The sequence below is a fragment of the Lampetra fluviatilis genome, chromosome 1 (assembly GCF_964198595.1).
Source record: "Lampetra fluviatilis chromosome 1, kcLamFluv1.1, whole genome shotgun sequence".
Lineage (NCBI taxonomy): Eukaryota > Metazoa > Chordata > Hyperoartia > Petromyzontiformes > Petromyzontidae > Lampetra > Lampetra fluviatilis.
In genome coordinates this window covers 23,592,917-23,605,804 of record NC_136275.1, presented here as the reverse complement: position 1 = coordinate 23,605,804, position 12,888 = coordinate 23,592,917, and the positions used below count along the sequence as shown (strand labels likewise).

Here is a 12,888-nt window from a genome sequence, read left to right as displayed (position 1 = left end):
CCCTTTGTCGATTATGAAATTAGTATGGTAGTGGAGATCAACAGCGTTTGTTCAGTATGAAAATCCGCTCTTGTGATAGAATGTGGCTTTCCAAACGCTTGTTCAAAGCTGCCAGTGAAGATCAATACTGTCCCTTGTGCCATGGAAACGCTTTTGACTTTTAATTATTTGCATATGGGGGGGGAGGGAAATATTCAGGGTTGATACAGGGGGCCACTTGAATGCCTGTTGAGTGATGAGAATATGGAGATGCTAGGCCTTACATGATGGTGCCAAATGAAATGTGGCGTACAGAATTTGCCTGTGCTCTATGCTCATTTTCTGGCACTGGAAGTGATGACTCACGAGTAATAACAAAGCAACCATGCAGGCCGGTCTGGAATGTCGATTTCCACGCTCTTAGATTTCACACTAGATTGCCATAGTTTGGCTGTTTGAGATTTATAGTGTTTTCGTAAAAAAAAATAGCAAATGCCACTTAACCTTGCTTTGTCGTGATCAACAGCTGTAGAACATACATCTCAAATAAGAAACCTGTGCACTGTTGAACCATTGCTCTCTGTTGGACTGCATTGCTCCATGCTGCTATTCATTGCTGACCATTACTCTGTGCTGCGGTGCTTTTATGTGCACTGCTGCTGTGTGTGCATTCACGTGTGCGTGATGTACCCACAGGTGGGGTAACACCCCGATGGATGAGGCCGTGCGCTTCGGACACCAGGAGATTGTTCACCTGCTGCAACAGTTTGAGCACAAGTATCTGCAGGCGGGGAATGTGGCCGACAAGCCACTGCCTGAATCTGCCACCAAGGACAACCTGGAGAGCATGGTGTGAGCGAGCGAGCGGCACAGGGCGGGGTACTCATGTACGTGTGTGTGCGCGCGCGCACGCCAAGGGTTTCGCCCTCACATGTGGCCCTGTGACTTTGACACTGCGTGATCTATTGCAACCCTTCAAGAGCATCACCGAATATAATCGGTCATTAAAAACCTCTGCTCGCTGTACACTTAGAAGTAAGTGCTTAAATAAATATGACATTGAGCATCGACAGTATTTACAAGGGGTGATCAAAATGCGTTCAGGCAGCAGTGGCCAATACACTAACATATCGACATAAAGTACTAGCGCCATCTATTGGAAGAAGTTTTTTTACGTGAATTCTTATTTGAGGATTTTTATTTGCCGTCAGCCGTAACGAAAATTGCTGTCTGCTTATGTAAGTGTTCTGATTTGTTCTGATATCCACAACAAATATTTTGAGATCCACAAGTGGATTGCGAGCCACTTATTGGCCACTGCTGTGTTCAGGACAAGATAGCTGTGCTTCAAACTTTCTCTCTGCTCTCACGTGCCGTCCGTATTGTGTGGCTCTTCGTATAAAACCACGCAGCAGGCCAATTCCCTTTTACTTACACATCTAAACTGTGGAACTCGCTTACTGCTTATATTTCTATACATTTCTGAGCGTACACTCTGCGGCCATTTAAAGTAAGCTATCGTCATATTTAAATTGTGTTTATTTTATTTCTGTTGTGGTCAGAACATTATTTCAGGGCATTTTAGTTAAGCTAACAGACTGGTCTCTCTTAAGCAACGTTACATTTTTAAAATCGCGTTAAAACATTTGATAAACTGAATGTTACAGAACTTCTTTCCCTAAAATTCACGCACCAGGGAACACTTGCTCTTAGGGTTTCAGTACTTGTGTATGCATATGCTGCAAGAAAGTGTTTCCAAAAGACAAATTTAATTATTGCAAAAAAGTATTGTGATATTTTTGAATTCAGGATGAGATTGCATGAGGGAATTTGCCTCCCGATTGGCTGCTTATGGTCACATGATAGGCATGAAATGTCAGCTAAACATGGTTGCTTATGTGTGAATAAAATAGGAGACTTATCCACGCTCTAATGCTAGTTGAATAACATTCTCAGATTTTTTTATTCATAATAATATTACAGTTGCATATATATGACTTTCAGTAAAAGTATGCAGATGCAGGTGAGGTTCATCGGCAATAGATTTCACACACCCTGCTGGCAAGACTTCGGCAGCCGCATCTCCAGCACAATTTTCAAAGTGTATCAGTGAAACACTTTTCTTGCTGCAAATGCATCTACATTTTCCGAGACTGTAAGCAGCTTCAGTGAGCATTGCGTGGGCTTCAGTAGCCTCTACTGGACATACCGCACACTGAATCTTAGGCCCAACAGACGGCGAGAGTCCAGCTCGTGTATACATGCACATGTCAATTGTGCTTTTATATCGTAAGAACAAAGACATGGCCATGTGATTGCCCGCGGGGAATTTTGCCAGGGTTCTTTGACAAGCTCTCGTCTGGTTAGAAGTTGGATACTTTTTAGTTTGTTGTGTTTACATGTGTTGAGTCTTAAGCACTGGCCATTTTTTATGAGCAGCGATCACCCTTCAAAGTACCTGACTTGTCCCCTGTTAGTTGAATGCAAGCACATATTCATGACATAGCAAAGCAAAAGCAACTAAACTGGTACTGGCTCTTTTCAGCTGATATAGCAGGCTTTATATGAGGAAGTATCATAAGTCAAATGCATATGCTAAATATTTGGTAGTTCCAACAATCATCAAAAGTGTGTATAGGGGAATTAAAGACACGTTTGTATGTCTATAATGAGCCGGTCACTTGTATATTGTGAGTTTGGATAATAAGTAGTGCTGGGCTGCTATAACTAAGGCATCTTTAAAGTAAATTGGCTGCAATATTAAGTGTCTGGTCAGATAAAGTTCGTATGCACATTACAAGTCACAGTTATATAACATAAATATGCATACAATGAAAATCCCTGTGATGCATTTGTGCAGGGAATTAATATATTAAGAAGAAGAAATTTAGGAATTTAAACCTGCCAACTTAATATAATTAATTAACTAGGCCGACATTTACATTATAAAAATGGACAAGCTTAGTCTAAACAGGCAGATCCTTGAAAATGTTTGGCTTACCAAATATTTATTTGGCTTTCCAAATACATCAACAACATGGGATTTCTTTAAAATCGGACAACTGTGCTGAGCGGAACACTTTACATCTAAACTTTTTACATTTGCATGTTTATTGTTATCGTGAATATGTTTGTTTACTGTAAATATGAGCACTCCATTTCTATACACACCAACGCATACAGACACATGAGGCAGTACATCTCTGTACCTTAGGCCCGTTGCGCATCACCACACAGTTTCCGCTGAAGCATGCCTAACAGATCTACGACTAAATATTTATATTGAGTGTGTACGTGAAAGATTGGCTTGCAGCTCTGTGCAGTCACTGATTTTAACATAAATAATTTCTAACAGATATCATCCATGATAAATCAACTGCTGGGATGAATGCCTCCCTAAGCAATCTCAATGCATAACAATCTCACAATGCAACAGTCTGTCTAGATCCTGCGCGAGATCTGATTGCTTTATTTCATCTCCGGTCACACCTTTACAGATAATTCGATGTAAAACAATTACAGGAATTCTCTTTTCCTGTTTGATTATATCACACCAAATACAGTAAAACCTTGGATTGCGAGTAACTTGGTCTGCGAGTGTTTTGCAAGACGAGCACAATTTTTTTAAATAAATATTAATTTAATAAACGAGCGAGGTCTTGCAATACGAGTAGTACGTATACGCTTTGTCTGCCGAGCGTCACGTGGGAGGGGTGACCAGGTGAGCAGCAGGTGGAGGAGGATGAGGAGGCTGTGGCCATGCTCACAGAAGCCAGGGGGGGTGCGGTAGAGCCGAACAGCGAGTAGCTCGCGATTTTGTACTTCGGTGTCTGATGGTGGTGGTGATGATTGTGGTATAGATGCTGCGGCGGCTGGGGTTGTTGCTGTCGCTGTACTTGTAGCGGTGGTAGTTGTGGTGATGGTAGCAGTGGCTGCGGCGGTGGTGGCTGTAGCTGTTGGGCCGTCATGCGACGCCAGCGTTTACGCTCCACGCAGACAGCCTCCTCCTCCTCCAGCTCCTCCACCTCCGCGAGGGAGACCGACGACTTATTTGAGGCTAAGTCGACCGTGGTACTGCTGGCGGTTGTGGAGGAGGCCGGGTGGAGGATGGCAGACTCAGCTCCATCAGCGACCTCCCCTCCTCCTGTGGCGCTTCCCGAGTTCCCGGCGGCCATGTTGCTGCCCCCCACAGCCTGCGCCCCACCGTCTCCCAGAATGCTTTGAAGCTCGTTAAAGTAGCGGCAGAAGCGCCGCTCCGTGCTGCCGCTGGCTTGTCGGTTCAGCACCAGGGCACTGCGGTAGGCGGTGGTCAGCGTTTTCCAGTGACCCTCTACTTGCACCGCCTGGAATCTGAGTCCGAGCTGCTGCAGGTGCCGCGCGATCTCTGCCCATATCTCCTTCTTAAGGTGCGGGCGTCTGCTGAACACTTCCACAAAGTTCCTATAGGCGTTGATCAGCTGAAGCGTGGACTCACGATCCCACGTGCGTAGGGGTTCATCTATCATCACGTGTTCCACCACTGTCTCTCCCTGCCCCTCATCCACGACGTTGGCGGTCAGCTCCAGGTCCTGACCCAGGTCCTGACCCAGGTCCTGATACAGGTCCTGACCCAGGTCCTGATCCAGGTCCTGAGTATGCGTTTTCGGGTTTTGCTGCTTCTGGGATAGCTGTAGTCAGAATGGAGTTGTGGTCTTCTATGTTTGCACTGTTTGGCCGTCCTGCTGTGGCCTTGCGAGGTGGGTGTCGTCCGTATTGAAAGCTTTCAGAGCATCGTGAGATGTGTTTATAACCAGTGGTGTAGTACATGCGTGCAATGAAGGCTGTTATCATCCCTCTTGCAGTCAGAGACGTCCGAGACTTGAAAACATTTCAATCAGAAACGCAGTCACATCGGAAGTTGCGTGATGTTTCCAGTGTAGTTTGACTGCTCTTTTATCAAATGAAGGAATTAATCTGTAGGATTTTTTTTCATTGTGTTCAATGACTTTGCAAATTAGTCGTGCTGGGAACAGGCCCAGCCCAGACCAAATATACAGTAATCCAAGATTTAATCACAGCCATAATTGCAGACTGAACTCTTTCCCAGTGCCCATTCAATACGAGACTTCCTCTCTAGATACTACTGGTTTTGCTTTCTCCGGAGTTGAGCATTACTGATAGAAATACAAAAACATTTGGAATAGGTCAGTGACTATGAAGTCACTTTTTAGTCAGACGATGTAGTCACTGAGCTGTATCCACTGCGCATGGGACCATTTTCAGATTAAGGGTCATGTTTGATTTCTGTGTCAGTCACATGGATTTGAGCTGTGCATCAGCACCAACTTGCATTGCGTCAGACCCTCAGACTATAGTATCCCGCCAAAAACACCCCAATACAAATTGTAACCATTTGTTTACCGCAATGTTTACACCGAATGTACATCTCTGAAATTAGTTTTTACGGACGTCAATTTTTTGGCGTGCAAGTTGTAAGATCTGACGAGACGCATATGAAGGTTGTCATCGGAGTACAATGTAGTGAAAACGAGCCCGTGACGAGTGCATTGCTCGTGGGATGATGACAGCTTTGTGGTAAAGGCACAAGGTGGATGTCGTTGCTTGAACTGCACTTGTAGACATTGCTGTGCCTAAAGTAGATAATTGAGTGTTCGTGCTGGTCTGGTGTTACTGTGGTGGTGGTTTCCTTTGTCAAATTTACTTACTGTAGACTACGGACTTAAACTAATAAATCTTAAATATGTAGTGACATAGAATGGATCACTATGGCGCGTAGAGCTGGGTACAATAGAATGAGGGAATATGGTGTAGCAGCCAGCACAGCATGTAATACCACGCAGTGGGTCACTAGGGTGCGTGGTGCTGGCTGCTGGCGGAGAGGGGCATGTGGGGACACGGTACCCCGGCTGGCTGGTGAAGCACGCGATGGGTCGGGATGAAGGATGTAGGGCAAAGGTGACTGAGGGGATACGGGGAGCATGGCCCAGGACCTTTGGAGGGTTCCAGGAGGGGACGTGGTTAAGGGCGGAGCCGGGCAGGTGGCACGTGGAGGTCGGCCCAGAACCTCCTGGAAGGTTCCAGAAGGGGGCGTGGCCGAGGGCGGAGCCAGGCCATGCTGAGGGGCATTAAAGGGAAGCCCAGAGTCTGAATCTGGGCTGTCTACAGGTGGAGTGGAACCCGAGGTGCTACGTCTTCGTCTCCGGCAGCGTGTTGGCTGCTCTGACCTGTAATTAGTTATCCCATGTGTGAACAGTGTGTAAGATATGTAGTGTAGAATAAACGTTGCCTCCTAAAATAGTGTTTCAGAAGTGACTCACTACAAATGGTAAGAACAAATGTTTCTTATTGGTTGTACGGAACAAAAATATATATTTATTGTTATATACCAAACTTGTTTGCTTCTGCCAATATCCAAATGAGAGGTGTAGTGTTTATTCCGAATCCTTTGGAGCTCAGTACTCGGAATCCTTCCCAGTGGGTGTTTTATTTTTGCTGGCCACAGCTTTGCCCGTTGTTCATCATCGCTGGCATCGCCGTGCCACATTGAGTGAGACTGGTGTTTGGAGCAGGTCCGATGAGTCTTAAGGTGATGCTATAGCATTCCAAATTGGAAGAATGTGTCCTGGGCCCGATTGCATACGACTTGCTGGCGCTGCCTTTGAAAATATTTTTTTTTAAACCAAATGAGGCCTCCAAATTGGAACGTATCTCGTTTCGTCACTCGTAAATTCTTAACTTCTGAAGTCAATCTTTTTTGGCAATACATTTTTGCGCCAATTTAACATAGTTGATCGAATAGATAGGTTTGTTAAAGGATAATTGAGTGATAGTTTAACTATGTAGAGTAATGCCTTTAGTAATATATATCCAAGCAGACTTGAAACCGATACATTAGTTCAAAATCACTGTCTTCAGATTTGCAGTTACTCTCCTTTTCCATATGGAGAAACCTGCAGGGATGCAATGACGAGTCTACACTGTCCACAAGTAACATTCTGGGAATACATTTGGGGTCTCATAACACTTTCCACTTTGAAGTATGAGGCATTATAACATTATTAGTAAACCGATAATTGTCACATTGGCTTGGTACAGATGTTTGCCTTTACAGTTACGAGCATTCAATCTAGATTTGAAGTTTTCGTGACTGCAAGGATCCATACTCTTTGGCTCTTTCGGTAAAGTCACGTAGGTATAAAATAAAAGAAATTAAATCACGACGTTTTGGGCGCAACACAAGCGTCCGTCATCAGGTGGGACAACCCCAGCATCAGACGCTTGTGTTGCACCCGAAACGTCGTTATTTAATTTATTTTATACCTATGTGACTTTACAGAAAGAACCAAAGAGTAGTTACGAGCATACCACCTCGAGCAGATTTCTCACAATGCTGCCAGTTGTGGATCCGAGTGCTGCATTGGTGCGTGTCTGTATTGCAGTCTGCAATATTCACGCAATTGTGGATGCGCAGGACACACACTTGCTGGAATAAAACACATCGAGGAGCCGAGCGTTTTCGCTTCGCGAGTCCATGCATGAATGCGCCATCGTTTTTGGTTGTCACTCTGTGACCTGAGTAAACCATTAGTACTGAAGGTGAGGATGTTTATTTGGAAAGTTTATTTTTACAAATGTGCAGTTAAGTTATTGTAAGAAGAGGCTCTGGTATTGCTTCATTGTATTTGTACAGCATGAGCAACTGGCTTTCATTGTGCAAACCCGCGTTGTTTATGGCAATGTAGTATTTTATATTGATTTTTTTCCAGTGTGATGTTGTCATGAGCGGTCTTGTGCTTTTTTGTCATTTCCCCATTTGTTTATGTTGAGTATTGATGAAATTGAAACTATAGTGAACTGAAGTGAAGCTGGTTGTGTTCAAAGTATCTTCATCCTGGACATGCAGCCTTCCAACACAGGATACTATGATGTGCAGTGTTTTAGAGTCGAGACATTTAAATTAGTCTGTCGACAATTTATGTTATGGGTATCTAACATACACAGCTGTTTGCTACTTATGTTATGTAACAGCCGGTTTTAAATTAAGCAACTTTCAAGGCAATCAGTTCAAAAAGCATAAATCACTATTGAGTTTCTGAATGTATGTTTTTCATTGGTTATGCCTGCAAGACAAGATAGCCTCTTATCTGCTGACTTGAATAATTGTACTCAAGTGTCCTGCCTGTTAACACAACTCATCAGCATGTTTGGCATTGTTTTGATGCATGCACCGAACTTGCTGCTGCTGTGTGAACCACCATGGGCAGAAGCGATACACTGTTGAAACGTTAGTATTATTTTCACTGTTATGCTAGAAGTTGGCATCCAGCCATATTCTATGCAATGGAGTTTGAGTTTTTCATTGCAAGCTTTTGGTATGAGCTATTGGGTGTGCGAGTGAGCCCGTATTGAGTGAACTGGCCTGCATGCTTATCACATGCCCACAACCAGAATTGGTACTCAACCAAAACATATAGGATATACCATAATCTAGTTTGGTTCCAGTTGGTGACTCATGCTAAACGAGGTATTGTGGAATTGGCAAGCCCAAAGATCAAATAAGTTGTCTTAAAATGACAGTGAAAGGCATCTTGTATGAGACAAATCGATGGGCATGCACTCAAGGAGGCTTTAAATGTATTGCTTTTATTTCCAGAATTGTCAGCGATGTAACACTACATCAAATTTTGCCTGCCAGTGTGAGGTCGTTCAGCCTTTAGCACAGTGACAGCTCATGAGCTTCAGGAATGACTAAAAACAATGTAAGCACTCATAGCTATTACCAGGAACCCCACACCCTTGGAGTCGGTCAGCTCAAGATTTCCCAAACCTCAAAGCAGCGTTGGGACACGAGAGCAATTTACCAGGACACGATGTTACTTTGCATGCCCTACCACACACACACAATGTAAGCACTCATAGCTATTACCAGGAACCCCACACCCTTGGAGTCGGTCAGCTCAAGATTTCCCAAACCTCAAAGCAGCGTTGGGACACGAGAGCAATTTACCAGGACACGATGTTACTTTGCATGCCCTACCACACACACACACCCATGGGTTTTTATTATACCTGTGACCGGGAGTACAACACTCCTCCAGTGGAGTTTACCCATAGTTGGTAATTTAATCAATGTAATTGGATTGATTGACCTTTAGGCAGATCTGCTGTGGCTGCTGGTTAATCAGATGCATGGAGTTGGCGATTGATTGGGTTTGGTCTCAACGGTGAGTGAGGAGAGGCTTGAGGCTGGCTGGGCCACTGTGCCCCCACACCTCGGTATCCCCGTCATATGGAATAATACTGGTCTGTCGGAGGCAGCTTCCAAGGGCAAACGGACAGCATTTTCTTATTCTTTGGGTCTTTCGGTAAAGCCACATAGAACAAATAATACAAATATTAAATAATATATAAATGTTATTATTAAGAATTATATATTTTTATTTGTTCTATCTACGTGGCTGTAATAAAAATATTAAATACATTTATATTCTTGGTTCTTTCGGTAAAGTCACGTAGAAGGGAAATATTGTTTGAGTTTTATTATTTCCCTTCTACGTAACTTTACCCGAAAGAACCAAAAATATGAATCCCTGCAGTCACGACAGCTTTAAATCGAAAAATATATTTTTCTTTTATTTCTATCTATGTGGCTTTACAGAAAGACCCAAAGAATATGAATTCCTGCAGTGACTAAAGCTTTAAGTCAAGATTTACAGCATTTTCATTGAATATATTTCATTTATTTTGACACGTGACCACTTTTTTAAATTCAAAAGTACCTGAGAATAGGTGTTCCCCTTTTTTCTGGCAACAAAACAGATGTTAAAACACCAAACTGAAACCTTTTACAAGGAATTATGTCTGCATTAACCGCAATACTTGCGGTCAGAATGCAAACAAAAAACGTGCTCTCAAAAGTACCTGCTATGAAGTTGTAGAGTCAGCTTCGAATCAACCATTTGCATAATTTTTATTGTCGTTTTTAGTTCCCTGACAGCGATGAATAATTTACTAGCACATGGTTACAAAAGTACACAGCAGATTTACTTCCAAATGACGATTGTGAATTGTAGGTTATCGATTCAAGCAGGATCAAAGATGCAACAAATAAGACTTGTGGGCAACTTTATTTGATGATTGATAGCAGAATCACGGACACCGCTTTGTTCGTCTTGGTGTCATTTGCAATCCCATTAAGTGCAGTTTGAGGTGCAGTACTTTTAAGTAAAGTTGACATGAAGCAAAATGTTAAACAGACAACTGTTGTTTGTGTGTTCGCGTATGTATCTAAGTGCCCGAGTGCTTGTGTACAAAAAAGGCTTTGTTTCAATAAAGTTATTTAATGGAACAAGCAGTGTCGACTACTTTCCTGAACCACTATCGAACATGCATCCCATTACTTAATGTTACGCATATATACGTTGCAAGAATAGTATCAGACTGAAATTCCAAAAACAGGTATACTATAGTAATGTTACTTTAGACAAAAAGCATATGCACGTTATTTAAACAGTACGAAGACAAATATATAGGTGCTTCAAAAAAGAAACGCATATCCATTAAAAATAATTGCAGCAGAAGCAATAAGTTTGGAAGTCATTGACATTCACGAATTGTAAGGATTGCTAATGTATTTACAATAGTTTTTTTCAGTGTGCAAATGTTACAGCCCAAGGCTTTCCCTCAATTGGAGTCCCTACTAATAGTAATAAAAACAACAATGTCCTTCAACTAGGAACTTTTTCAGAAGCTTCGTGGCCACAAACTAATATATTTAATGCAGTGGCCTTTGTGAAAATTTTAAGCAGCCAAATACGGCGGGAAAACCGGAGGAACCGGAGAAGAATCCACTCAACCATGGGGAGAACATGCAAACCCCAAATACAGACATTGGGGTCGGGATCGAACCCAAAAGCTCCTGCATACCAGGTAAGGTAAGTTAGCATCTCACCACCGTGGTGCCTCAGTGCATATTTGTCAGGTTCCTGCTTGGAACACTGACCAAATTCCTTATTGACTAAGAATGTTGGGTTGGGGGGAGGGGAGGAACTAAGTGCTAAAGAAACGACTAATATTAGGGGTAATACTCAAAATGTGTTTTCATGGAAGCTGGTTGGAACTACCAGCTAAATGTGAATTGCTGTCCAACACTCAGGTTATATATTGGCACATCACGTGACAACTTTAACAGGCCGTGTCGAATGGAGCAGGGTTTACGACACGCATGCCACTGACTCAATCTGACCCAAAAATCTATTATAAATCGCTCAAATATATATTTAGAGGTCACCCAAGCATCCTTCTTGCTCATACCTACGGTCGGCTACATATGGTGCGAAATAAGTTCAACGTCCGTACATACACACATTGCTGAACGACTGACTACGTGTTCATTTGTAACCTGGAAGTTGTGAGTCTCGTACACGTGATGTTCTCTGCATTATGCAGGTTGCCTGCAATGCCCTGGATAACAGTGGAGTGCCCAGGAACAGCACAGCAGCTTTTACATCATGAGGCCTCCTTTTCCATTAGCAAAATATAATAATAGGTTTTTTACCCTTTTTTCTGGCAACAAAACTGACACCTTTTTACGAGGAATCATTTTTGTATTAACCACAATACCTGCGGTCAGAATGCATACAAAAAACAACTCTGATAATGTATGCATTGTCCTTGAAATTGATTGGTCCATACCAGAGACAGCTTTTTCTTAGAGCCCAGTCTCACATGGTGTTGGACCAGATGACGCCAAAATGCGCACAACTCAAAGACAATGCACCATCAGAGTAATTAGGGCTCGGGGAAAGCATTTACATCATGAGGCCTCCTTTACCAGTAGCAAACTATAATAATAGGTTTTTTACCCTTTTTTGCATTCTGACCGCAGGTATTGTGGTTAATGCAACCATGATTCCTTGTAAAAAGGTGTCTGTTTGGTTGCCAGAAAAAAGGGTAAAAAAACTATTATAGCACAGCAGCGGTTTCTGCGGTAATGCTATGCAGAACAGAAAGTGTGCGATTTACCCCACCTGTCTTTGCCAATTAGAATCCCCACAAACTCTTAATACATGTAAGCTGTGTGGCCAGAGACCAGCGTATTTCTTGTGCATGGCCGTCTATACTCCTGCTGCAAATGGTAAGAGAAGAGCACAGGAGTTCCAAGTGCAAACATCAATTTGGGCCTTTTTCATGATCACCTGGGTAGGGGGATTTGAGGGAGACCACACCTATCCACCCCAGGACTTCAAGCCAGAATCTCAAAAGTGCCAATTCAGTCACCTCAAATGGGCATTCGCCTCATCAATAAAGCTTTTTAGGAGCTTATTTCATGAACAACTTTCAGGGTGATTTAAACATTTTACAAAAAAAAAACAGTTTTAACGTTCATACACTTTGAGCTAGCGATCCAAGTGTACATACTGTGGCAGCAATACGCGTTGACATATACGGTTCCAGGCTATAACCTCGGAGGCAAGCAAAGACAAGAATTGTGGACAGGAAAGGAGTGGGGGGCAGGTTTCTCATTGAATGGCCGTCTCTAAGGGACAGCTTTTAAGGGCGACTGTTAATTGTTGTCATCATCAGACTGGTGCAATTGCCTCGGAATGAGGGCAGTTCTTTCATTCCCACCACCGGCGCGCGATGCTGGTTTGCGCAATTGGGGGAGGGGTCTCCTTCATCACAGGGGAGGATGGGGTGGGCTGCACAGCTGCAGGGGCAAAACAAAGCAGTTTCTCTTATACACCAGTTGTAATCCAGTCGTAATATCATCTCTAGAGGTCAATCTCTACTGGTGTAAAGTATGATGCACAACTCCGTTGCTTGCGGAATGTAATTTTAATTCATGCAGTTAAAATATTTTTGGATACACGTACAGTAAGTGTTTATTAATGATTGTGATGAATGATA

At 43.0% G+C, this 12,888-nt stretch overlaps 2 protein-coding genes across 3 annotated transcripts in view; one reads left to right on the top strand and one right to left on the bottom strand.

Moving 5' to 3' along the window:
* Positions 1 to 9,590, top strand: part of LOC144934218 (glutaminase liver isoform, mitochondrial-like) — a 56,993-nt gene extending 47,403 nt beyond the window's left edge. Inside the window, exon 18 of the mRNA XM_078859826.1 lies at positions 676 to 9,590. Coding sequence (XP_078715952.1) covers positions 676 to 835 — 160 coding nt within the window. The 3' untranslated portion in view covers positions 836 to 9,590. The remainder of the gene's footprint in view (positions 1 to 675) is intronic.
* LOC144934209 (signal transducer and activator of transcription 1-alpha/beta-like) overlaps positions 9,575 to 12,888 on the bottom strand; it is a 28,200-nt gene continuing 24,886 nt past the window's right edge. For both annotated transcript variants that reach the window (XM_078859803.1, XM_078859813.1), the window contains exon 24: positions 9,575 to 12,688. In XM_078859803.1, the coding sequence (XP_078715929.1) occupies positions 12,659 to 12,688 (30 nt within the window). In that variant the 3' untranslated portion in view covers positions 9,575 to 12,658. The remainder of the gene's footprint in view (positions 12,689 to 12,888) is intronic.